General features: G+C 47.9%; 1 protein-coding gene across 1 annotated transcript; it reads right to left on the bottom strand.

Moving 5' to 3' along the window:
- Window positions 1–1,131: 1,131 nt before the first annotated feature.
- Window positions 1,132–27,821, bottom strand: LOC122757385. Its single transcript, XM_044009335.1, has 6 exons — window positions 27,492–27,821; window positions 26,132–26,601; window positions 23,912–25,429; window positions 23,535–23,831; window positions 22,997–23,477; window positions 1,132–1,302 (listed from the first exon to the last, which is right to left on the bottom strand). Exons 1-6 carry the CDS (start codon window positions 27,819–27,821, stop codon window positions 1,132–1,134), a joined length of 3,267 nt encoding a protein of 1,088 aa, XP_043865270.1.

The following is a 27,821-nucleotide window of genomic DNA, read 5'->3' as shown; positions in this document are numbered from 1 at the left end:
TGTTTTAGTCACAGAGGAAGAAATCATAGTAACTCTCCGGGGGTCTTAGAACCAACACTGCTCCAGGGCCGGACGGCATCCCAAATCGTGCGCTAAAGCTAGCCCTCGCCTTGCACCCAAGTACGTTTGCCGAATTATTTAACGAATGCCTGATCCAAGAGACGTTCCCGGCAAAATGGAAAGCCCAGAACCTGGTGTTGCTACCCAAGGCCGGCAAACCGCCAGATGAGCCATCTTCATACAGACCGATCTGTCTCTTAGACACCATGGGAAAGGTGTTTGAGAAACTGATCTGCTCTAGATTGGAGACTGCGATTACTAGCGCCGGAGGCCTGTCACCAAATCAATTTGGATTCCGGATGCGCTAAACAAAGTTGTTGGTCTGGCCACTTCCGCCATCCATGGCACAAGATGGAAGCATGGGACGAAGCAATACTGCATTATTGCGACCCTGGACGTAAAGAATGCCTTCAATACAGCTAGTTGGGATATGATACTGAATGCGCTGTCACAATATAATATCCCTAAATATCTTAAAGAAACAATAAAGAGCTACTTCAGAGGAAGAACACTGGTATACAATACGAGTGAGGGTCCCCAAACTCATACAGTGTCAGCTGGAGTACCCCAAGGCTCAGTGCTGGGGCCTCTCCTATGGAATATCTGTACGACGGCGTACTACGCTTGGAGCTACCAGTAGGTGCGCACACCATCGGCTTTGCTGATGATGTAGCTGTCGTAGCCATAGGAAAGGAGCTCAAAGATACAGAGGATATGTGCAGCAAAAGTATCAATCGCATACGAAGCTGGTTGACAGGAGCTGGGCTCGAGCTAGCGGCACACAAAACTGAAACAGATCGGCAGTGTCACCATTGCGTCAAAGAGGGCGATAAAGTATCTTGGCGTCATGATAGACACAAGATTAACTTTCCGCGAGCACTTAGAATATGTGCATAAAAAGGCAGCTGATTCTTGTAGAGCTCTCTCGAGAATTATGCTTAACACGCGGGGACCTAAACAGCAATGACGTCTCCTTCTAATGAGCGTCATTAGGTCCGTCATCCTCTATGCTGCGCCAATATGGGCAAGAGCAATGGCAACGCCGAGCTACAGCCGGGGCATTTGCGCGATCTACAGACTAAGCGCAATCAGAGCCTGCTGCGCTATCAGGACTATCTCCGATGACGCGGCGCTCGTCATAGCTGGTATGGTACCACTGGAGTACTTGGTCGCCGAAGCCGTGGAGCGGAATTCACACGCGCCTGCGCGTCTCAACGCTATCAGGGCGAACAGCTTTGCACGCTGGCAAAGAAAGTGGAATAGCTCAGCTAAAGGGCGGTGGACGCACAAGCTCATCCCGGAGCTTGAACCATGGGTCAACCGAAAACACGGCGAGGTAAACTTCTACCTTACGCAGATCCTCTCGGGACATGGATGCTTTCGGAGCTATTTGCAGCGCTTTGGCCACGAGGAATCTGACGAGTGCCCTTGGTGCGAGCGAGGGCATGTCGAAGACGTCAACCACGTTCTTTTCGAATGTGGGCGGTTCCTGGACGAGAGGCGTCGTCTGGAAGAGGCAGTGGGCCGCTGCATCAGAGCGGACAACTTAGTCAACGCCATGCTAGAATCGGAGGAAGCTTGGGAACTAACAAGTACCTTCGCGGCCACAGTGATGATGGAGCTCCGCAGAGTCGAGCGAATGAGAAGACGAGCTGTCCCAGGCTAAGGTAGCGCACAGTGCTTGCGAAGCAATGCTTTACGGCCGTCCCGCAAGCATCGCGCACTATCCTAGCCAACACACAACTTGCAACTTGTATTAAGATTGTCAATAAACAAATAAAAAAACATGTAAGAAGACTCTAGTCGAGACTGCTCGACTAGGATATACCCTGAACCCTCTAATCTAATATTCTAATCAGTCTGCACTTCTTTTCGACACACATACATACACACGCATTAGAACGGGCTCTGCTAACTGCGCAGTAAGCAGCGACTGCGCTTGGGCTGCGCTGCAGTGTGGGCCACATTATAAGAATTTATTTGTTGAATAATTTAATTTCTAGACGTACAATCTTGATGAAACTTTCAGGGCGTAATCATACGGTTAAAATGTATGTACGTTCCGAAGCACAAGTCTCTAGTACTTGAAATACGCCTTGTACAAAGGTGATGGTGAGGGGGTGGATATAGGGGTGGGGGGTAAATAACAATAAAAATCGAAATTATATAAAATACATATAAGTCTTCATTTAAAATTTGCAAGCTCTAGCTCTAAAGGTGTAGGAGATATAATTAAATAACTAGCTTTCGATAAGGTTTTTAATCGATAATAAAATATCGGGAGTAGTTATCGATATAAAAGAAAAACTTGATATGCGCGTGATATACACGGACCTAGGAAAAAAATTTCAAGTCTCTAGCTCTTATATCTTCTGAGATCGACGCGTTCATACATACGGACGGACGGACGGACGGACAGACAGATGGACAGGGCCAAATCGACTCAGCTCGTCGCCCTGATCAAGAATATATATACTTTGTGGGGTCTGCCACGCCTCCTTCTGCCTGTTACATACTTTTAACAAAACCATTATACCCTGATTTCCCATTATCAATGGGTCCAGGGTATAAAAACAAGAAAGAAAACTCTAGTCGAGAGTGCTCGACTAGATACTACCCTGAACCCAACAAATAACAAGTAAGAAAGCTCTAGCCGAGACTAATCGACTACGAGATCCCCTGAACCCTTGGAGTAATAGCTATTTCAATAATTTTTCGCGCCTTTCAGCTTACACAAGAAACACGGACACACACACACACACACGCACGCACGCACACACAGGCATACATACACACACATACATACACACATACACAGCAGCGAGCATTAGTGCTACAGTAGGTAGCAATACTCCCAAGCGGTCGAGGGAAGTTGCCTCCGAACAGAGGAAAACTCCCTCAAAAAAGCCGAGGCCCAATAGAAGTGCAGCGAACCCAAAAGAACCAATGGCTCTACGGGCTGCAGCTGAAACTTCAAACCAGGCCGCTCGACAGACAAACCAGAGCAGCTGGACAGTCGTTAAAGGGCGAAAGCCTATGCAAAAACGTCCCAGGACTGACGCGATTGCGATTTCAGGCGTAGGGGGTTGCAGCTATGCGGACATGCTCCGTGTAGTTAAAAGCGACCCAAATTTGAAGCATCTGAGCAGCGACGTTCAAGGCATTAGGAAGACAGCTAAGGGGGACCTCTTATTGCAACTGAGTAGGAAGCCGGAGCATAGCGCTGAGGCTCTGCACGAAGCTGTAGGCAAGGCCTTAGGAGACCGAGCGGTAGTTAAAACACTTACCGAATCGGCCCAAGTTGAGATTCGCGATCTAGATGAGTTAGCGACCAAAGAGGAGATCTTGGAGGCAATTAGGGTGGAGTTGAAGGATAGCTCACTCCCCATTGAGGCTATCAAATCGCTTCGGCCAGCTTTTGGTGGACAGCAAAGAGCTACGGTTGCTCTTCCAATTGGGAAAGCTAAAACTCTGCTCGAGCTGTCCAAAATTAGAATAGGATGGGTAGTATGCCGTATCCGAGCTGTGGAACAGCCTAAACGCTGTTTTAAGTGCCTCGATTACGGTCATATGGCAGCAAACTGTCGCAGCGACTGTGACCTGAAGGGCGCCTGTTTCAGGTGTGAAGAGATGGGTCACAGTGCCAAAGCATGCAACAAGCCACCAAAATGTAGCCTCTGCATCCGGTAAGGTGAAAAGCAGACGGACCATTCAGCAGGCAGCTTCAAGTGCCCATCTTACCGTGAAGCTGCTCGTAAAATGAAATGTTAAGGTTTTTGCAGCTTAACTTAAATCATTGTGTTGCTGCCCAAGATCTTCTAAAGCAGACCATTAGGGAAAAATGTATAGATGTAGCTTTTCTCAGTGAGCTTCACCACTGTAGAACCAGCTGCCCTAGGACATGGTCAACAGACGTTAATGGCAAAGCTGCGTTGTGGGTATGCGGCAACTCAACGAACGTACTTTCGAATGTTAAGTCATTCAATGGGTTCGTACGTGGCCGATATGGTAGCTTATGGCTCTACAGTTGCTATCTGGCCCCCAGCATGCAGCTCAGTGAATACACGACGGTGCTCGACGAGCTTGCCGAGGATGCTAGGGGTCGGAAGGCCATTATAGCTGGAGATTTTAACTCCTGGGCGCTAGAATGGGGTAGCCCCACAACAAATGTCAGAGGTCGTATCCTACTGGAGATCTTCGCGACACTAGATGTTGCACTGCTCAACACTGGCCATGAGTACACCTTCAGTCGGGCGGGATACGGGTCTGTTATCGACATTACTTTTGTCACCTCATCCCTCTTTCGGGGAGCAACATGGAGCCATTGCGATAGCTATACAGGCAGCGATCATACGGCACTTCTGTTCACAATAGGTGAGCCACCTGCCAGGGCGTCAACATTGTGGATGCAGTCGTATCGGCTAGATACTTTTGATCCCGCGGTCTTTTCAGAGGCCATTCAGTCTCTGGGTACAATTGGTAATGCTGAGGCCAGAGTATGCCAAATGGTAGCCCAAATACAGAGTGCCTGCAATAGCAGCATGTTACGCCGCAAGCAGTTCACGCGACAACATGAGCCTACGTATTGGTGGAATACGCAAATAGGTGACATTCGTCGCAAATGCATCCAGGCGAGAAGAAGCTACCAACGGGCTCGCGGTAGGTCAACGTTTTTTGAGAAACAGTTAGCTTACCAGGCAGCTAGAAGACAGCTGAAGAAGGCCATTCGGGCAAGCAAAAGAGAATGTTTTTTACAGTTGTGCGACTCAGCCGAATATGACCCTTGGGGCAGGGCATATAAGATAGTAGTTAAAAGACTATACGCAGGTAGACAGGTGCAGCCTACGGATCGTCTGGAGCTTAAATCGATTGTGGAAACACTCTTTCCAGAAAGTTTAAGCTCCATTCACGCCCCTGAGTCCGAGTCTGCTGATCAAGGCTCAACGAGCACTGAAATTGTTTTAGTTACAGAGGAAGAAATATCAGTAGTTCTCCGAGGTCTTAGAACCAACACAGCTCCAGGGCCGGACGGGATCCCAAATCGTGCGCTAAAGCTAGCCCTCGCCTTGCACCCAAGTACGTTTGCCGAATTATTTAACGAATGCCTGATCCAAGAGACGTTCCCGGCAAAATGGAAAGCCCAGAATCTGGTATTGCTACTCAAGGCTGGCAAACCACCAGATGAGCCATCTTCGTACAGACCGATCTGTCTTTTAGACACCATGGGAAAGGTGTTTGAGAAACTGATCTGCTCCAGGCTGGAGACTGCGATTGCAAGCGCCGGAGGCCTGTCACCAAACCAATTTGGATTCCGGAAGGCCCGGTCAACAACGGACGCGCTTAACAAAGTTGTCGGTCTGGCCACTTCCGCCATTCAAGGCACCAGATGGAGGCACGGGACGAAGGAATACTGCATCATTGCGACCCTGGATGTAAGGAATGCCTTCAACTAGCTAGTTGGGATATGATACTGAATGCGCTGTCACAATATAATATCCTTAAATATCTAAGAGAGATAATAAAGAGCTACTTCAGAGGAAGAACACTGGTATACAACACGAGTGAGGGTCCCCAAACTCATACAGTGTCAGCTGGAGTACCCCAAGGCTCAGTGCTGGGGCCTCTCCTATGGAACATCATGTACGACGGCGTACTGCGCTTGGAACTACCAGCAGGCGCGCACACCATTGGCTTTGCTGATGATGTAGCTGTCGTAGCCATAGGAAAGGAGCTCAAAGATACAGAGGATATGTGCAGCGAAAGTATCAATCGCATACGAAGCTGGTTGACAGGAGCTGGGCTCGAGCTAGCGGCACACAAGACCAAAGTTGTACTAGTCAGCAGTCGCAAAAGAGTGGAAACTGCCAATATAAAGATCGGCAGCGTCACCATTGCGTCAAAGAGGGCGATAAGATATCTTGGTGTCATGATAGACACAAGATTAACCTTCCGCGAGCACTTAGAATATGTGCATAAAAAGGCAGCTGATTCATGTAGAGCTCTCTCGAGAATCATGCTTAACACGCGGGGACCTAAACAGCAACGACGTCTCCTCCTAATGAGCGTCATTAGGTCTGTCATCCTCTATGCTGCGCCAATATGGGCAAGAGCGATGGCAACGCCGAGCTACAGCCGGGGCATTTGCGCGATCTACAGGCTGAGCGCAATCAGAGTCAGCTGCGCTTTCAGGACTATCTCCGATGACGTGGCGCTCGTCATAGCCGGTATGGTGCCACTGGAGTATTCGCCGAAGCCGTGGAGCGGAATTCGCACGGGCCTACGCGACTCAACGCTGTCAGGGCGAACAGCATCGCACGATGGCAAAGAAGGTGGAATAGCTCAGCTAAAGGGCGGTGGACGCACAAGCTCATCCCGGAGCTTGAACCATGGGTTAACCGCAAACATGGCGAGGTTAACTTCTACCTTACGCAGATCCTCTCGGGTCATGGATGCTTTCGGAGCTATTTGAAGCGCTTTGGCCACGAGGAATCTGACGAGTGCCCCTGGTGCGAGCGAGGGCATGTCGAAGACGTCAACCACGTTCTTTTCGAATGTGGACGGTTCCTGGAGGAGAGGCGTCGTCTGGAAGAGGCAGTGGGCCGCTCCATCAGAGCGGACAACTTAGTCAACGCCATGCTGGAATCGGAGGAAGCTTGGGAACTAACAAGCACCCTCGCGGCCGCGGTGATGATGGAGCTCCGCAGAGTCGAGCGAATGAGAAGATGAGCTGTCCCAGGCTAAGGTAGCGCACAGTGCTTGCGAAGCAATTCTTTACGGCCGTCCCGCAAGCACCGCGCGCTATCCTAGCCACCACGCAACTTGCAATTTGTTATATAATTTTGTCAATAAATGAATATAAAAAAAAAAAAAAAAACACAGGCATACATACACACACATACATACACACACATACACACATACACACACACACACACTCAGAGTACGGTATCGCAGAGTACCCCAGTGATACAAACCGGTGGTGCATGAGAAGAGGGCAATAGCGTCACTGTTTTTGGCGTCAGGGCTTTCCTCTTTCCCTTTCTTTTTTTAAGCGCGAAAAGATTTGTCACATTAGGCGTCACATTTGTGCAAATAATAAAAAATCAGGTGCATTCACTCTAACAGCTGTTAGTAGTGCTGGAAATTGCAGCGGACAATCAGCTGCTCACTAACTTTGGTGAGTTGCTAAGTCTCAGCAATGTCAGCAACCTGCTGGTGTGAGGTAGCAGGTATTAAAAGTAGTGCATACTTTCGGGCTCTCGCTGTAGTTAAGTTGAGTTTAAGTTACTGCGGTCTCTAAGCTCTAATTATATTAGTAGGCAGTGCCCACTACAGGCTTCACGCCGTGGTAGTCGGAGCAATATGGAGGCCATGATGGAGGAGGAGCTGCAAGCTTTCGCGCGCCGTTCCTCGTTGCAGCGATCACCGCAGCAACAACAGAGGGCGCTGCAGCAGCCGTCGACTTGTAATCAGTCTCCAGTGGCTGAGTGCCAGGCACCCAAGCCTTTAAAAGAAGCATTAGCCCAAATAGGAGTTACGCTAGAGGGCTTGACTGCCATATTTGGGGGTCAGCGGCATAGTAATGCCCTAATGAGAGAGGAGCTGGCTAGGCTGGTCAGTCTCCACAAGACGGCCGAAGCGTTCTGCAACCGACCGGTCAAAGACTGCGAGGTGTAGACCACGCTGGTCAAGAAAGTAGCTGAGAAGGCTAAAACAGCGAGCGTTGGTGCTACAGCAGGTAGTAATACGCCCAAGCGGTCGAGGGAAGTTGCCTCCGAACAGAGGAAAACGCCCTCGAAAAAGCCGAGGCACAATAAAAGCGCAGCAAATCCAATAGAGCCAATGGCTCTACGGGCTGCAGCCGATAAAACCAACCAGGCAGGTCGACTGACGAGTTCGAACAGCTGGACGGTTGTTAAGGGACGCAAGCCGCTGCAAAAACGTTCCAGAAGTGACGCCATCGCGGTTTCAGGTGTAGGTGGTTGCAGCTATGCGGACATGCTTCGCGTAGTCAAGAGCGACCCAAATTTAAAGCATCTTTTGTTGCAACTGAGTAGGAAGCCGGAGCATAGCACTGAGGCTCTGCACGAAGCTGTAGGCAAGGCCTTAGGAGACCGAGCGGTAGTTAAAACACTTACCGAATCGGCTCAAATTGAGATTCGCGATCTAGATGAGTTAGCGACCAAAGAGGAGATCTTGGAGGCCATTAGGGTGGAGTTGAAGGATAGCTCACTCCCCATTGAGGCTATCAAATCGCTTCGGCCAGCTTTTGGTGGACAGCAAAGAGCTACGGTTGCTCTTCCAATTGGGAAAGCTAAAACTCTGCTCGAGCTGTCCAAAATTAGAATAGGTTGGGTAGTATGCCGTATCCGAGCTGTGGAACAGCCTAAACGCTGTTTTAAGTGCCTCGATTACGGTCATATGGCAGCAAACTGTCGCAGCGACTGTGACCTGAAGGGCGCCTGTTTCAGGTGTGAAGAGATGGGTCACAGTGCCAAAGCATGCAACAAGCCACCAAAATGTAGCCTCTGCATCCGGTAAGGTGAAAAGCAGACGGACCATTCAGCAGGCAGCTTCAAGTGCCCATCTTACCGTGAAGCTGCTCGTAAAATGAAATGTTAAGGTTTTTGCAGCTTAACTTAAATCAATGTATTGCTGCCCAAGATCTTCTAGAGCAGACCACTAGGGAAAAATTTATAGATGTAGCTTTTCTCAGTGAGCCTCACCACTGTAGAACCAGCTGCCCTAGGACATGGTCAACAGACGTTAATGGCAAAGCTGCGTTGTGGGTATGCGGCAACTCAACGAACGTACTTTCGAATGTTAAGTCATTCAATGGGTTCGTACGTGGCCGATATGGTAGCTTATGGCTTTACAGTTGCTATCTGGCCCCCAGCATGCAGCTCAGTGAATTCACGACGGTGCTCGACGAGCTTGCCGAGGATGCTAGGGGTCGGAAGGCCATTATAGCTGGAGATTTTAACTCCTGGGCGTTAGAATGGGGTAGCCCCACAACAAATGCCAGAGGTCGTATCCTACTGGAGATCTTCGCGACACTAGATGTTGCACTGCTCAACACTGGCCATGAGTACACCTTCAGTCGGGCGGGATACGGGTCTGTTATCGACATTACTTTTGTCACTTCATCCCTCTTTCGGGGAGCAACATGGAGCCATTGCGATAGCTTTACAGGCAGCGATCATACGGCACTTCTGTTCACAATAGGTGAGCCACCTGCCAGGGCGTCAACATTGTGGAGGGAGTCGTATCGGCTAGGATACTTTTGATCCCGCGGTCTTTTCAGAGGTCATTCAGTCTCTGGGTACAATTGGTAATGCTGAGGCCAGAGCATGCCAAATGGTAGCCCAAATACAGAGTGCCTGCAATAGCAGCATGTTACGCCGCAAGCAGTTCACGCGACAACATGAGCCTACGTATTGGAGGAATACGCAAATAGGTGACATTCGTCGCAAATGCATCCAGGCGAGAAGAAGCTACCAACGGGCTTGCGGTAGGTCAACGTTTTTTGAGAAACAGTTAGCTTACCAGGCAGCTAGAAGACAGCTGAAGAAGGCCATTCGGGCAAGCAAAAGAGAATGTTTTTTACAGTTGTGCGACTCAGCCGAATATGACCCTTGGGGCAGGGCATATAAGATAGTAGTTAAAAGACTATACGCAGGTAGACAGGTGCAGCCTACGGATCGTCTGGAGCTTAAATCGATTGTGGAAACACTCTTTCCAGAAAGTTTAAGCTCCATTCACGCCCCTGGATCCGAGTCTGCTGATCAGGGCTCAACGAGCACTGAAATTGTTTTAGTCACAGAGGAAGAAATCATAGTAACTCTCCGGGGTCTTAGAACCAACACTGCTCCAGGGCCGGACGGCATCCCAAATCGTGCGCTAAAGCTAGCCCTCGCCTTGCACCCAAGTACGTTTGCCGAATTATTTAACGAATGCCTGATCCAAGAGACGTTCCCGGCAAAATGGAAAGCCCAGAACCTGGTGTTGCTACCCAAGGCCGGCAAACCACCAGATGAGCCATCTTCATACAGACCGATCTGTCTCTTAGACACCATGGGAAAGGTGTTTGAGAAACTGATCTGCTCTAGATTGGAGACTGCGATTACTAGCGCCGGAGGCCTGTCACCAAATCAATTTGGATTCCGGATGCGCTAAACAAAGTTGTTGGTCTGGCCACTTCCGCCATCCGTGGCACAAGATGGAAGCATGGGACGAAGCAATACTGCATTATTGCGACCCTGGACGTAAAGAATGCCTTCAATACAGCTAGTTGGGATATGATACTGAATGCGCTGTCACAATATAATATCCCTAAATATCTTAAAGAAACAATAAAGAGCTACTTCAGAGGAAGAACACTGGTATACAACACGAGTGAGGGTCCCCAAACTCATACAGTGTCAGCTGGAGTACCACAAGGCTCAGTGCTGGGGCCTCTCCTATGGAATATCTGTACGACGGCGTACTACGCTTGGAGCTACCAGTAGGTGCGCACACCATCGGCTTTGCTGATGATGTAGCTGTCGTAGCCATAGGAAAGGAGCTCAAAGATACAGAGGATATGTGCAGCAAAAGTATCAATCGCATACGAAGCTGGTTGACAGGAGCTGGGCTCGAGCTAGCGGCACACAAAACTGAAAAAGATCGGCAGTGTCACCATTGCGTCAAAGAGGGCGATAAAGTATCTTGGCGTCATGATAGACACAAGATTAACTTTCCGCGAGCACTTAGAGTATGTGCATAAAAAGGCAGCTGATTCTTGTAGAGCTCTCTCGAGAATTATGCTTAACACGCGGGGACCTAAACAGCAATGACGTCTCCTTCTAATGAGCGTCATTAGGTCCGTCATCCTCTATGCTGCGCCAATATGGGCAAGAGCAATGGCAACGCCGAGCTACAGCCGGGGCATTTGCGCGATCTACAGACTGAGCGCAATCAGAGCCTGCTGCGCTATCAGGACTATCTCCGATGACGCGGCGCTCGTCATAGCTGGTATGGTACCACTGGAGTACTTGGTCGCCGAAGCCGTGGAGCGGAATTCACACGCGCCTGCGCGTCTCAACGCTATCAGGGCGAACAGCATTGCACGCTGGCAAAGAAAGTGGAATAGCTCAGCTAAAGGGCGGTGGAGGTACAAGCTCATCCCGGAGCTTGAACCATGGGTCAACCGAAAACACGGCGAGGTAAACTTCTACCTTACGCAGATCCTCTCGGGACATGGATGCTTTCGGAGCTATTTGCAGCGCTTTGGCCACGAGGAATCTGACGAGTGCCCCTGGTGCGAGCGAGGGCATGTCGAAGACGTCAACCACATTCTTTTCGAATGTGGACGGTTCCTGGAGGAGAGGCGTCGTCTGGAAGAGGCAGTGGGCCGCTGCATCAGAGCGGACAACTTAGTCAACGCCATGCTAGAATCGGAGGAAGCTTGGGAACTAACAAGTACCTTCGCGGCCACAGTGATGATGGAGCTCCGCAGAGTCGAGCGAATGAGAAGACGAGCTGTCCCAGGCTAAGGTAGCGCACAGTGCTTGCGAAGCAATGCTTTACGGCCGTCCCGCAAGCATCGCGCACTATCCTAGCCAACACACAACTTGCAACTTGTATTAAGATTGTCAATAAACAAATAAAAAAACATGTAAGAAGACTCTAGTCGAGACTGCTCGACTAGGATATACCCTGAACCCTCTAATCTAATATTCTAATCAGTTGATCAGTTGAATAATTTAATTTCTAGACGTACAATCTTGATGAAACTTTCAGGGCGTAATCATATGGTTAAAATGTATGTACGTTCCGAAGCACAAGTCTCTAGTACTTGAAATACGCCTTGTACAAAGGTGATGGTGAGGGGGTGGATATAGGGGTGGGGGGTAAATAACAATAAAAATCGAAATTATATAAAATACATATAAGTCTTCATTTAAAATTTGCAAGCTCTAGCTCTAAAGGTGTAGGAGATATAATTAAATAACTAGCTTTCGATAAGGTTTTTAATCGATAATAAAATATCGGGAGTAGTTATCGATATAAAAAGAAAAACTTGATATGCGCGTGATATACACGGACCTAGGAAAAAATTTCAAGTCTCTAGCTCTTATATCTTCTGAGATCGACGCGTTCATACATACGGACGGACGGACGGACGGACAGACAGATGGACAGGGCCAAATCGACTCAGCTCGTCGCCCTGATCAAGAATATATATACTTTGTGGGGTCTGCCACGCCTCCTTCTGCCTGTTACATACTTTTAACAAAACCATTATACCCTGATTTCCCATTATCAATGGGTCCAGGGTATAAAAACAAGTAAGAAAACTCTAGTCGAGAGTGCTCGACTAGATACTACCCTGAACCCAACAAATAACAAGTAAGAAAGCTCTAGCCGAGACTAATCGACTACGAGATCCCCTGAACCCTTGGAGTAATAGCTATTTCAATAATTTTTCGCGCCTTTCAGCTTACACAAGAAACACGGACACACACACACACACGCACGCACGCACGCACACACAGGCATACATACACACACATACATACACACATACACAGCAGCGAGCATTAGTGCTACAGTAGGTAGCAATACTCCCAAGCGGTCGAGGGAAGTTGCCTCCGAACAGAGGAAAACTCCCTCAAAAAAGCCGAGGCCCAATAGAAGTGCAGCGAACCCAAAAGAACCAATGGCTCTACGGGCTGCAGCTGAAACTTCAAACCAGGCCGCTCGACAGACAAACCAGAGCAGCTGGACAGTCGTTAAAGGGCGAAAGCCTATGCAAAAACGTCCCAGGACTGACGCGATTGCGATTTCAGGCGTAGGGGGTTGCAGCTATGCGGACATGCTCCGTGTAGTTAAAAGCGACCCAAATTTGAAGCATCTGAGCAGCGACGTTCAAGGCATTAGGAAGACAGCTAAGGGGGACCTCTTATTGCAACTGAGTAGGAAGCCGGAGCATAGCGCTGAGGCTCTGCACGAAGCTGTAGGCAAGGCCTTAGGAGACCGAGCGGTAGTTAAAACACTTACCGAATCGGCTCAAATTGAGATTCGCGATCTAGATGAGTTAGCGACCAAAGAGGAGATCTTGGAGGCCATTAGGGTGGAGTTGAAGGATAGCTCACTCCCCATTGAGGCTATCAAATCGCTTCGGCCAGCTTTTGGTGGACAGCAAAGAGCTACGGTTGCTCTTCCAATTGGGAAAGCTAAAACTCTGCTCGAGCTGTCCAAAATTAGAATAGGTTGGGTAGTATGCCGTATCCGAGCTGTGGAACAGCCTAAACGCTGTTTTAAGTGCCTCGATTACGGTCATATGGCAGCAAACTGTCGCAGCGACTGTGACCTGAAGGGCGCCTGTTTCAGGTGTGAAGAGATGGGTCACAGTGCCAAAGCATGCAACAAGCCACCAAAATGTAGCCTCTGCATCCGGTAAGGTGAAAAGCAGACGGACCATTCAGCAGGCAGCTTCAAGTGCCCATCTTACCGTGAAGCTGCTCGTAAAATGAAATGTTAAGGTTTTTGCAGCTTAACTTAAATCATTGTGTTGCTGCCCAAGATCTTCTAAAGCAGACCATTAGGGAAAAATGTATAGATGTAGCTTTTCTCAGTGAGCCTCACCACTGTAGAACCAGCTGCCCTAGGACATGGTCAACAGACGTTAATGGCAAAGCTGCGTTGTGGGTATGCGGCAACTCAACGAACGTACTTTCGAATGTTAAGTCATTCAATGGGTTCGTACGTGGCCGATATGGTAGCTTATGGCTTTACAGTTGCTATCTGGCCCCCAGCATGCAGCTCAGTGAATTCACGACGGTGCTCGACGAGCTTGCCGAGGATGCTAGGGGTCGGAAGGCCATTATAGCTGGAGATTTTAACTCCTGGGCGTTAGAATGGGGTAGCCCCACAACAAATGCCAGAGGTCGTATCCTACTGGAGATCTTCGCGACACTAGATGTTGCACTGCTCAACACTGGCCATGAGTACACCTTCAGTCGGGCGGGATACGGGTCTGTTATCGACATTACTTTTGTCACTTCATCCCTCTTTCGGGGAGCAACATGGAGCCATTGCGATAGCTTTACAGGCAGCGATCATACGGCACTTCTGTTCACAATAGGTGAGCCACCTGCCAGGGCGTCAACATTGTGGAGGGAGTCGTATCGGCTAGATACTTTTGATCCCGCGGTCTTTTCAGAGGCCATTCAGTCTCTGGGTACAATTGGTAATGCTGAGGCCAGAGTATGCCAAATGGTAGCCCAAATACAGAGTGCCTGCAATAGCAGCATGTTACGCCGCAAGCAGTTCACGCGACAACATGAGCCTACGTATTGGAGGAATACGCAAATAGGTGACATTCGTCGCAAATGCATCCAGGCGAGAAGAAGCTACCAACGGGCTTGCGGTAGGTCAACGTTTTTTGAGAAACAGTTAGCTTACCAGGCAGCTAGAAGACAGCTGAAGAAGGCCATTCGGGCAAGCAAAAGAGAATGTTTTTTACAGTTGTGCGACTCAGCCGAATATGACCCTTGGGGCAGGGCATATAAGATAGTAGTTAAAAGACTATACGCAGGTAGACAGGTGCAGCCTACGGATCGTCTGGAGCTTAAATCGATTGTGGAAACACTCTTTCCAGAAAGTTTAAGCTCCATTCACGCCCCTGGATCCGAGTCTGCTGATCAGGGCTCAACGAGCACTGAAATTGTTTTAGTCACAGAGGAAGAAATCATAGTAACTCTCCGGGGTCTTAGAACCAACACTGCTCCAGGGCCGGACGGCATCCCAAATCGTGCGCTAAAGCTAGCCCTCGCCTTGCACCCAAGTACGTTTGCCGAATTATTTAACGAATGCCTGATCCAAGAGACGTTCCCGGCAAAATGGAAAGCCCAGAACCTGGTGTTGCTACCCAAGGCCGGCAAACCACCAGATGAGCCATCTTCATACAGACCGATCTGTCTCTTAGACACCATGGGAAAGGTGTTTGAGAAACTGATCTGCTCTAGATTGGAGACTGCGATTACTAGCGCCGGAGGCCTGTCACCAAATCAATTTGGATTCCGGATGCGCTAAACAAAGTTGTTGGTCTGGCCACTTCCGCCATCCGTGGCACAAGATGGAAGCATGGGACGAAGCAATACTGCATTATTGCGACCCTGGACGTAAAGAATGCCTTCAATACAGCTAGTTGGGATATGATACTGAATGCGCTGTCACAATATAATATCCCTAAATATCTTAAAGAAACAATAAAGAGCTACTTCAGAGGAAGAACACTGGTATACAACACGAGTGAGGGTCCCCAAACTCATACAGTGTCAGCTGGAGTACCACAAGGCTCAGTGCTGGGGCCTCTCCTATGGAATATCTGTACGACGGCGTACTACGCTTGGAGCTACCAGTAGGTGCGCACACCATCGGCTTTGCTGATGATGTAGCTGTCGTAGCCATAGGAAAGGAGCTCAAAGATACAGAGGATATGTGCAGCAAAAGTATCAATCGCATACGAAGCTGGTTGACAGGAGCTGGGCTCGAGCTAGCGGCACACAAAACTGAAAAAGATCGGCAGTGTCACCATTGCGTCAAAGAGGGCGATAAAGTATCTTGGCGTCATGATAGACACAAGATTAACTTTCCGCGAGCACTTAGAGTATGTGCATAAAAAGGCAGCTGATTCTTGTAGAGCTCTCTCGAGAATTATGCTTAACACGCGGGGACCTAAACAGCAATGACGTCTCCTTCTAATGAGCGTCATTAGGTCCGTCATCCTCTATGCTGCGCCAATATGGGCAAGAGCAATGGCAACGCCGAGCTACAGCCGGGGCATTTGCGCGATCTACAGACTGAGCGCAATCAGAGCCTGCTGCGCTATCAGGACTATCTCCGATGACGCGGCGCTCGTCATAGCTGGTATGGTACCACTGGAGTACTTGGTCGCCGAAGCCGTGGAGCGGAATTCACACGCGCCTGCGCGTCTCAACGCTATCAGGGCGAACAGCATTGCACGCTGGCAAAGAAAGTGGAATAGCTCAGCTAAAGGGCGGTGGAGGTACAAGCTCATCCCGGAGCTTGAACCATGGGTCAACCGAAAACACGGCGAGGTAAACTTCTACCTTACGCAGATCCTCTCGGGACATGGATGCTTTCGGAGCTATTTGCAGCGCTTTGGCCACGAGGAATCTGACGAGTGCCCCTGGTGCGAGCGAGGGCATGTCGAAGACGTCAACCACATTCTTTTCGAATGTGGACGGTTCCCTGGAGGAGAGGCGTCGTCTGGAAGAGGCAGTGGGCCGCTGCATCAGAGCGGACAACTTAGTCAACGCCATGCTAGAATCGGAGGAAGCTTGGGAACTAACAAGTACCTTCGCGGCCACAGTGATGATGGAGCTCCGCAGAGTCGAGCGAATGAGAAGACGAGCTGTCCCAGGCTAAGGTAGCGCACAGTGCTTGCGAAGCAATGCTTTACGGCCGTCCCGCAAGCATCGCGCACTATCCTAGCCAACACACAACTTGCAACTTGTATTAAGATTGTCAATAAACAAATAAAAAAACATGTAAGAAGACTCTAGTCGAGACTGCTCGACTAGGATATACCCTGAACCCTCTAATCTAATATTCTAATCAGTTGATCAGTTGAATAATTTAATTTCTAGACGTACAATCTTGATGAAACTTTCAGGGCGTAATCATATGGTTAAAATGTATGTACGTTCCGAAGCACAAGTCTCTAGTACTTGAAATACGCCTTGTACAAAGGTGATGGTGAGGGGGTGGATATAGGGGTGGGGGGTAAATAACAATAAAAATCGAAATTATATAAAATACATATAAGTCTTCATTTAAAATTTGCAAGCTCTAGCTCTAAAGGTGTAGGAGATATAATTAAATAACTAGCTTTCGATAAGGTTTTTAATCGATAATAAAATATCGGGAGTAGTTATCGATATAAAAAGAAAAACTTGATATGCGCGTGATATACACGGACCTAAGAAAAAAATTTCAAGTCTCTAGCTCTTATATCTTCTGAGATCGACGCGTTCATACATACGGACGGACGGACGGACGGACAGACAGATGGACAGGGCCAAATCGACTCAGCTCATCGCCCTGATCAAGAATATATATACTTTGTGGGGTCTGCCACGCCTCCTTCTGCCTGTTACATACTTTTAACAAAACCATTATACCCTGATTTCCCATTTTCAATGGGTCCAGGGTATAAAAACAAGTAAGAAAACTCTAATCGAGAGATACTACCCTGAACCCAACAAATAACAAGTAAGAAAGCTCTAGCCGAGACTAATCGACTACGAGATCCCCTGAACCCTTGGAGTAATAGCTATTTCAATAATTTTTCGCGTCTTTCAGCTTACACAAGAAACACGCACACACACACACACAGGCACGCACGCACGCACACACAGGCATACATACACACACATACATACACACATACACAGCAGCGAGCATTAGTGCTACAGTAGGTAGCAATACTCCCAAGCGGTCGAGGGAAGTTGCCTCCGAACAGAGGAAAACTCCCTCAAAAAAGCCGAGGCCCAATAGAAGTGCAGCGAACCCAAAAGAACCAATGGCTCTACGGGCTGCAGCTGAAACTTCAAACCAGGCCGCTCGACAGACAAACCAGAGCAGCTGGACAGTCGTTAAAGGGCGAAAGCCTATGCAAAAACGTCCCAGGACTGACGCGATTGCGATTTCAGGCGTAGGGGGTTGCAGCTATGCGGACATGCTCCGTGTAGTTAAAAGCGACCCAAATTTGAAGCATCTGAGCAGCGACGTTCAAGGCATTAGGAAGACAGCTAAGGGGGACCTCTTATTGCAACTGAGTAGGAAGCCGGAGCATAGCGCTGAGGCTCTGCACGAAGCTGTAGGCAAGGCCTTAGGAGACCGAGCGGTAGTTAAAACACTTACCGAATCGGCCCAAGTTGAGATTCGCGATCTAGATGAGTTAGCGACCAAAGAGGAGATCTTGGAGGCAATTAGGGTGGAGTTGAAGGATAGCTCACTCCCCATTGAGGCTATCAAATCGCTTCGGCCAGCTTTTGGTGGACAGCAAAGAGCTACGGTTGCTCTTCCAATTGGGAAAGCTAAAACTCTGCTCGAGCTGTCCAAAATTAGAATAGGATGGGTAGTTTGCCGTATCCGAGCCGTGGAGCAGCCTAAACGCTGTTTCAAGTGCCTCGATTACGGTCATATGGCAGCTAACTGCGGCAGACACTGTGACTTAAAGGGCGCCTGTTTCAGGTGTGGAGAGATGGGTCACAGTGCCAAAGCATGCACCAAGCCACCAAAATGTAGCCTCTGCATTCAGCAGGCAGCTTCAAGTGCCCATCTTACCGTGAAGCTGCTCGTAAAATGAAATGTTAAGGTTTTTGCAGCTTAACTTAAATCATTGTGTTGCTGCCCAAGATCTTCTAAAGCAGACCATTAGGGAAAAATGTATAGATGTAGCTTTTCTCAGTGAGCTTCACCACTGTAGAACCAGCTGCCCTAGGACATGGTCAACAGACGTTAATGGCAAAGCTGCGTTGTGGGTATGCGGCAACTCAACGAACGTACTTTCGAATGTTAAGTCATTCAATGGGTTCGTACGTGGCCGATATGGTAGCTTATGGCTCTACAGTTGCTATCTGGCCCCCAGCATGCAGCTCAGTGAATTCACGACGGTGCTCGACGAGCTTGCCGAGGATGCTAGGGGTCGGAAGGCCATTATAGCTGGAGATTTTAACTCCTGGGCGTTAGAATGGGGTAGCCCCACAACAAATGCCAGAGGTCGTATCCTACTGGAGATCTTCGCGACACTAGATGTTGCACTGCTCAACACTGGCCATGAGTACACCTTCAGTCGGGCGGGATACGGGTCTGTTATCGACATTACTTTTGTCACTTCATCCCTCTTTCGGGGAGCAACATGGAGCCATTGCGATAGCTATACAGGCAGCGATCATACGGCACTTCTGTTCACAATAGGTGAGCCACCTGCCAGGGCGTCAACATTGTGGAGGGAGTCGTATCGGCTAGATACTTTTGATCCCGCGGTCTTTTCAGAGGCCATTCAGTCTCTGGGTACAATTGGTAATGCTGAGGCCAGAGCATGCCAAATGGTAGCCCAAATACAGAGTGCCTGCAATAGCAGCATGTTACGCCGTAAGCAGCTCACGCGACAACATGAGCCTACGTATTGGTGGAATACGCAAATAGGTGACATTCGTCGCAAATGCATCCAGGCGAGAAGAAGCTACCAACGGGCTCGCGGTAGGTCAACGTTTTTTGAGAAACAGTTAGCTTACCAGGCAGCTAGAAGACAGCTGAAGAAGGCCATTCGGGCAAGCAAAAGAGAATGTTTCTTACAGTTGTGCGACTCAGCCGAATATGACCCTTGGGGCAGGGCATATAAGATAGTAGTTAAAAGACTATACGCAGGTAGACAGGTGCAGCCTACGGATCGTCTGGAGCTTAAATCGATTGTGGAAACACTCTTTCCAGAAAGTTTAAGCTCCATTCACGCCCCTGAGTCCGAGTCTGCTGATCAAGGCTCAACGAGCACTGAAATTGTTTTAGTTACAGAGGAAGAAATATCAGTAGTTCTCCGAGGTCTTAGAACCAACACAGCTCCAGGGCCGGACGGGATCCCAAATCGTGCGCTAAAGCTAGCCCTCGCCTTGCACCCAAGTACGTTTGCCGAATTATTTAACGAATGCCTGATCCAAGAGACGTTCCCGGCAAAATGGAAAGCCCAGAACCTGGTATTGCTACTCAAGGCTGGCAAACCACCAGATGAGCCATCTTCGTACAGACCGATCTGTCTCTTAGACACCAAGGGAAAGGTGTTTGAGAAACTGATCTGCTCAAGGCTGGAGACTGCGATTGCAAGCGCCGGAGGCCTGTCACCAAACCAATTTGGATTCCGGAAGGCCCGGTCAACAACGGACGCGCTTAACAAAGTTGTCGGTCTGGCCACTTCCGCCATTCAAGGCACCAGATGGAGGCACGGGACGAAGGAATACTGCATCATTGCCTTCAACTAGCTAGTTGGGATATGATACTGAATGCGCTGTCACAATATAATATCCCTAAATATCTAAGAGAGATAATAAAGAGCTACTTCAGAGGAAGAACACTGGTATACAACACGAGTGAGGGTCCCCAAACTCATACAGTGTCAGCTGGAGTACCCCAAGGCTCAGTGCAGGGGCCTCTCCTATGGAACATCATGTACGACGGCGTACTGCGCTTGGAACTACCAGCAGGCGCGCACACCATTGGCTTTGCTGATGATGTAGCTGTCGTAGCCATAGGAAAGGAGCTCAAAGATACAGAGGATATGTGCAGCGAAAGTATCAATCGCATACGAAGCTGGTTGACAGGAGCTGGGCTCGAGCTAGCGGCACACAAGACCGAAGTTGTACTGGTCAGCAGTCGCAAAAGAGTGGAAACTGCCAATATAAAGATCGGCAGCGTCACCATTGCGTCAAAGAGGGCGATAAGATATCTTGGTGTCATGATAGACACAAGATTAACCTTCCGCGAGCACTTAGAATATGTGCATAAAAAGGCAGCTGATTCTTGTAGAGCTCTCTCGAGAATCATGCTTAACACGCGGGGACCTAAACAGCAATGACGTCTCCTCTTAATGAGCGTCATTAGGTCTGTCATCCTCTATGCTGCGCCAATATGGGCAAGAGCGATGGCAGCGCCGAGCTACAGCCGAGGCATTTGCGCGATCTACAGGCTGAGTGCAATCAGAGTCAGCTGCGCTTTCAGGACTATCTCCGATGACGTGGCGCTCGTCATAGCCGGTATGGTGCCACTGGAGTATTTGGTCGCCGAAGCCGTGGAGCGGAATTCGCACGGGCCTACGCGACTCAATTCTGTCAGGGCGAACAGCATCGCACGATGGCAAAGAAGGTGGAATAGCTCAGCTAAAGGGCGGTGGAGGCACAAGCTCATCCCGGAGCTTGAACCATGGGTTAACCGCAAACATGGCGAGGTTAACTTCTACCTTACGCAGATCCTCTCGGGTCATGGATGCTTTCGGAGCTATTTGAAGCGCTTTGGCCACGAGGAATCTGACGAGTGCCCCTGGTGCGAGCGAGGGCATGTGGAAGACGCCAACCACATTCTTTTCGAATGTGGACGGTTCCTGGAGGAGAGGCGTCGTCTGGAAGAGGCAGTGGGCCGCTCCATCAGAGCGGACAACTTAGTCAACGCCATGCTGGAATCGGAGGAAGCTTGGGAACTAACAAGCACCCTCGCGGCCACAGTGATGATGGACCTCCGCAGAGTCGAGCGACTGAGAAGACGAGCTGTCCCAGGCTAAGGTAGCGCATAGTGCTTGCGAAGCAATGCTTTACGGCCGTCCCGCAAGCACCGCGCGCTATCCTAGCCACCACGCAACTTGCAATTTGTTTAATTTTGTCAATAAATGAATATAAAAAAAAAAAAAAAAAAAAAAAACACACATACACATACACACACACACATACACAAACAATTACATACATATACACACACAAGCATAAACACGCATGGGCGGCAGTGAGCGCTTACTATGAGAACTTAATTGCTTAATAACTTTTTTGTGGACGTACGATCTTCATGAAACTTTCAGATTATGATTATGACATGGATATGCATGTAATTGCCAAAGCACAAGTCTTTAATATTTGAAATACGCTTTTTACAAAAGTGTGGGTGAGGGGGTGAATTTAAGGGTGGGGGGTAAATTTTTACAAAAACCGAAATTGTATAAATTGCATATAGGCATACATTAAAAATTTGGAGACTCTAGCAATAAAGGTGTAGAAGATATAATTTTATAACTGGTTTTCGATATGGTTTTTTATCGATAAAAAAAGATCGGGATGAGTTATCGATTTTTAATGATAAACTTGATATGCGCGCTGTGATTACGAACATTGTAAACAAAATTTGAAGTCTCTAGCTCTTATATCTTCTGAAATCGACGCGTTCATACATACGGACAGACGGACAGACGGACGGACGGACAGACGGACAGACGGACAGACAGACGGACAGGGCCAAATCAACTCAGCTCGTCGCCCTGATCAAGAATATATATACTTTGTGGGGTCTGCCACGCCTCCTTCTGCCTGTTACATACATTTCAACAAAACCATTATACCCTGATTTCCCATTGAAAATGGGTTCAGGGTATAAAAATGCCCTTTAGTATGTCTGAAATTTCAATTTCGATGTATTTAAAAATATAAATAAAATACCAAACTCATTTAATAAAATATAAAAATATTTTGAAACAATTAAAAAAGTTAACATCAGTTGCACCGATCGGGATTCGAAACGCGACTTCTCGATCGATCGTCATGCAGCTAACACACTAGGCCACCCACTCCTGCTGGTGGCGCTGGCAAAACTCAAATAGATTCACTGCTGCAGCGCCATCTACCAAAACTAAACGAAACTAACTGCTGATGTGATTCTAAGAATCTGCTAGAATAACCAAACTATTAAAAACGCATGTAAGATCAGAAGCGTTTTTCTGTCTAGCATGAGTTCAGAGTATGGGGATGCTGTTCTAACTAAACAAATGAGCCGTATATGAAATTCAGCGCATCGTAGGTGCAACGTTTATTCGTAGAGTTCTTGATATACACTAAAAGTACAAACGTATGAGCAAGCGCAGCTTGCTTAGAGCTAGGCGAATTAATGCAAGTAATAAGAGTTCACCACGCAAGAGAGATAGAGTAATTAGGGTGAACCCAAATGTAAAAATATAGGTATAAAATTCAAGTTAACAATAAGATAAGTGAATTTGGCCCAACATCCCGGCCCCATTGAATGACGCAGTCTTTCAAGAGACAGGAAGAATCGCTATTTTGTGAACTCGTCTCCGGATTATGCCTTTGGTAGTGCGGACATCTACCACTCGTACTCGTTGATCTCGTCCAGGAATTGTAGCTGTAATGCGACCCATTATCCACTTCTGAGAAGGTACGTTGTCTTCATGTATGAGAACCATGTCCCCGATAGAGATACTGGGTGATGGTTTGGTCCACTTGTGGCGCACGTTCAGCTCATTGAAGTAGTCAGTCAACCAGCGTCGCCAAAAATATTGTTTGATACCAGTTATCCAACGCCAGCGATCCAAAGATTTCAACTGTTCATCTTCTATATTGTGTTCAGGCAATGCTCGCAGGGAGTCTCCAACTAGAAAGTGACCAGGTGTCAGAGCACTCAAGTCGCTTGGATCTGATGATAGTGGTGTGAGTGGGCGTGAGTTGAGGATGGCTTCTACTTCTGCTGTGATTGCGTCCAATTCCTCAAACGTGCAGCGGGCGTTCATAAGGCTGCGCGTCATAAGCCCCTTGGCGCTTTTAACTGCGGCTTCCCAGAGGCCGCCAAAGTGTGGTGCTCTGGTTGGGATGAAACGAAAGTTTATGAATTCATTTGTGCAAAAACTAATAATTGACTGTTGATTTTCTTGCTTGAAGAAGTAGGTTCGCAGTTCCTTTAATTGATTGCTTGCTCCAGTGAAATTCGTGGCATTGTCGCAAAATATATCCACAGGCAATCCTCGTCGTGCAATCATGCGCCTCAACGCGGCTAAGAAAGCATCCGTTGAAAGGTCAGATACCACTTCGATATGCACAGCCTTGGTGGCGAAGCATACAAATATGGCAATGTAGGCCTTACGAGGAGCCTTGCCCTGAATGCGGAGATAGACGTTGACTGGTCCACAAAAGTCAACTCCACAGTGAGCGAAAGGTCTCGATGGCGTCAATCGCTCTACAGATTTCCCATGAGTTGCTGTTGCAACTTTGGCTTGTAGCGCACACAGTGCACGCACCTTCTGACAATAGAGCGAGCCAGGTCTCGAGCATTTATGATCCAGAATTGCAGACGAATTAGTGCGACAAGTGCCTTTGAGCCAGCATGATAGTGTTGCACATGAAGAAACTGCACGTAGTGACGAACAAAATCATCTTTGCTGGGAAGTATGATTGGATGTTTCTGAACCTCCGGTGCATTTGCCAATTCGAGACGGTCGCCAACCTTCAATAGTTGATATCCGTCTGTAATCTGTAAAAATGGATTTGGAAATTTTTTATGACTTGATATTTGCCTATTTTTGTTCAAAGCGTTAATTTCATCTGCGAAGTGTTGCTGCTGCAGATTCCAAATAATGCAATTAAATGCACGCTGTATCTCTTGAGGTGATGGCGAGGGCGTAGACAGCTCAACGGGTTTCCGAAGCGCGTGTATAAAGCGCAGCATCCAAGCAACAATTCGCAAACAACGACGATGCGAACTTATGTTTCTGAGTGTGTCGAGTAGGTAGTTGATATCCGTCGTAGCCTTGAAAGCTGACTTGCGCATCTCAAGTGCTACAATCTCAGGATCTGGTTCATGATGTTTGTCTCTTGGCCAAGTGTGTGAGCTCAGCTTTAGATACGCCGGCCCCATAAACCAGATTGATTCGTTCAATTCGATGGGTGTACACCCCCTCGAGACCAGATCGGCGGGATTCAATTTAGTTGGGACATGTCTCCAATGACAGTCCGGTGTAGCTTCTTGTATGTCAGAAACGCGGTTTCCAACAAAGGTTGATAGTGTCGACGAATGTTGCTGTATCCAATGAAGAACTATCGACGAGTCGCTCCACAGATAGGTTTGTTTCGATGTGAAAATCCCCTTGATTTTCACGTAGAGTTGGGCCAGTAGGTGAGAAGCAGCGAGTTCCAGTTTTGGTAGCGATAACTTACGAGTTGGTGCTACTTTGCACTTTGACGTGATCAGGTGAACTTGAACCTCGCCGTCCGCTGCAACTGTGCATGCGTAAATGCAGCATCCATATGCACGTATGGAAGCGTCACAGAATCCATGCAACTGCAACTCCTTGGTGTTCGGCTGCATACAGAATCGAGGTATTTTCAGCGACTCCAGTGAAGTAAGTGATGCAGCAAACGATTTCCAAGCTAAATAAAGGTTTTGCGGCACAGACTCATCCCATTGTAATTTGACTATCCACAGTTCCTGTAGAATGATCTTTGCTGTCACAATGATTGGCGCTACCAATCCCAATGGATCAAAAAGTGAAGATGCCACAGATAAAATTGTCCTCTTGGTGATTGCATCAACGGAGCATTTGGGTCGAAAGGCAAATAGCAACACACCCAGACGTTGGTTCCATGCTAAGCCCAATGTGCTAGTAACTGAGCCATCTTCTAGATTCAAATCTTTGAACGTGCTGTCGTCGACAAAGTCCGGATGATTCGAATGCCATTTTGCTAATTCAAATTTGCCCTTGCCAAGTACTTCGATGACCTCTGCCTTGAGTTGTTGCAGGCCTTCTACTGTGTCATGCCTACAAAGAAAGTCATCCACGTAGAATGATGAATTTATAGCTTGTGATCCCAATTTGTGAGTTTGCATATGTAGATCAGCCAAATATTTCATACTGCGTATGGCGAGATATGGTGCTGAGGCCGTACCATATGTGACTATGTTTAGTGAATATGTCCGTAGTGGTTTGTCTGTTGAATCTCTCCAAAGAATGTATTGGAACTTGCGGTCACGATAGTCCACCAATACTTGCCTAAACATTTTCACAACATCTGCAGTCAGTGCAGTGCAGTACGTTCGAAAGCGTAGCAGAAGCGTATATAGATCGGTCTGAATAGTCGGTCCAACCATTAGCAAATCATTGAGTGATTGTTGCGATGAAGTTCGATTTGAGGCATCGAAGACAACTCTGAGCTTCGTTGAAGTGCTATTTGGCTTGAAGACGCAGTGATGTGGTATGTAATTATGTGGCTCGTCAAGCCTTGGTGAGTGTACCAAACTCATATGATTTAAATCTTCATATTCGCGCAGAAATGCTATGTATGCTGCCTTTAACTCGGGATTGCGATTTAAGCGCCGTTCCAGTGACTCGAATCTCAGCTTAGCAGACTCGTATGAAGATCCTAGATGTCGTGGGTCATCCTTAAATGGTAGCCGAACAATAATTCTACCATCTGCTTGTTGGCGTACAGAGCGAGTAAACATTTGTTCGCACTGCAGTTACTCAGGTATGAACTTGTCGATTGGTTTACTCAAATCCTCGATACGCCAGAGTCGTTCCAAATTGTTGTTTATTGACTCCTCCTGTGAGAGCGAGTAGCAGTGCGTCTGTTGCTGTCCTCCCTTATAGCGTCCAGACACAATCCATCCAAGTAACGTTTTCTGAAGCATAGGAAGGTTGGGACCCAATTTGATTTGTCCCACTGCAAGAATTTCAAAAAATGTTTCGGTGCCAATAAGTAAATCGATATGACGAGTTTTGTGAAACTTCTCATCAGCTAAAGGTGTGTTCTTCGGTATGTTCCCTGATGAAGTGTCGATGTCCGATTCCGGCTGATAGGCAATGTGTGACGTTACGCAGAAATCAATGGGCATCTTGAAATCCTCCAAGCGTGATTTGATTGTGGCCGAAGTGCCAAACTTGATGTATGTGTGTGACTCACCAACGCTACAGATTCGCATGTGCCGTTTGACCTTTGGCAAGCGTAGTCCTTATGCGAACTGTTCTGAGATGAAGTTAACCTGTGAGCAAGAATCCAATAGAGCACGACCGATCCTGTAGATTCCAGATGCATCCATGACCTCAACGATGGCCGTTGCTAGAATGACTTGGTCTGTTCGATTGGTGTGTGTATGTGTCACCACATCATTTGAATTCGAGCCGCTGGGCAACATAGTTGTCGATCTACTCACAGTTGCCGCTCGATGTAGTAAGCTGTGATGAAGTCTCGAGCAACATCGACATCGTTGAGTAGAAGGACACTTGGATGCCTGGTGGCCCTTGCCAAGACAGTTTAGGCACAGACCATGTCGTTTCGCTGCTTCATAGCGCTCTGCAACCGACATATCTTGAAGTCGACTGCAACGTGAGACTCGATGCTCTGAGCTAAGACAAAGAGGACATGAGTGAGTTGAACAATTAAAAGACAAACCATGTCGCGTGGTTGTCTGGCTTCGTGGTTTGCTAGCAGTCGCTGTACGGGCCTGGCTCGATTCGGACTTACCGCATGATTCCAAATATTGGCAATGCCTCTCAACTACCTGTACACATAAATCCCACGTAGGCAACTCGGAATAATCCAATGATTCGTTCCATTTGCGCATGTCCATCTTATCCATAACAATGGCTATTAACATTGCCTGTGCGATTTGTGCCTCGTTGCCTAATGATTTTAACGAGTTGTACAATGCTGTAGAGCTGTCAATCAAACTTCGAATTTCGTGGCTGTTTGACTTTGATACTCTCTTGAGCATAAATAACGACGAGATATTGTCCAAGAACACTAATGGTGGATTGTCGTAGCGTTGATTCAAGCGATCAAGTGCCTTTCGGTAGTTTTCAGGCGTGATCTGAAATGCCTTACCGTTTCTAATGCTGGTCCCTTTAAGCAGCTGATCAGTTGATTAAACTTCTCGATGTTTGATAAGCTGTTCTGTTGATCCACCATTTGGTTGAATAGCGCACTAAAATTCTTGTAGTCCGCATAATTGCCATCAAATGTAGGTAACGCAAGTCTGGGCAGCTTGGCCGACGATAAGAATGTGGGCCCAGATACCGCAGCGAATGTTGATTCGTGTATATCCTCCGTGAGTTGCTCTGTAATGCAAACCTTTATTTCTACATACAGTTCCTCCAATTCGGTGCGTCCTGTATCGGTCGAACATTCCCTTTCAATTTGAGTCTGCAATACCAT

Source organism: Drosophila mojavensis, unplaced genomic scaffold, assembly GCF_018153725.1.
Source record: "Drosophila mojavensis isolate 15081-1352.22 unplaced genomic scaffold, ASM1815372v1 contig_72, whole genome shotgun sequence".
Taxonomy (NCBI): Eukaryota; Metazoa; Arthropoda; class Insecta; order Diptera; family Drosophilidae; genus Drosophila; species Drosophila mojavensis.
Note: the sequence above shows the minus strand (reverse complement) of the source record. Positions and strands in the feature narration are given on the sequence as shown.

Bases quoted from the DNA above. Each gene is read 5' to 3' on its own strand.
- LOC122757385 (XM_044009335.1), bottom strand. From the start codon at position 27,821: ATGGTATTGCAGACTCAAATTGAAAGGGAATGTTCGACCGATACAGGA. The intron at 26,602-27,491 runs GTAAGGCATTTC...CGCTTGCCAAAG, and splicing joins AGGGACCAGCATTAGAAACG to GTCAAACGGCACATGCGAAT. The intron at 25,430-26,131 runs GTAACTGCAGTG...CTTTCTTTGTAG, and splicing joins ATCGACAAGTTCATACCTGA to GCATGACACAGTAGAAGGCC.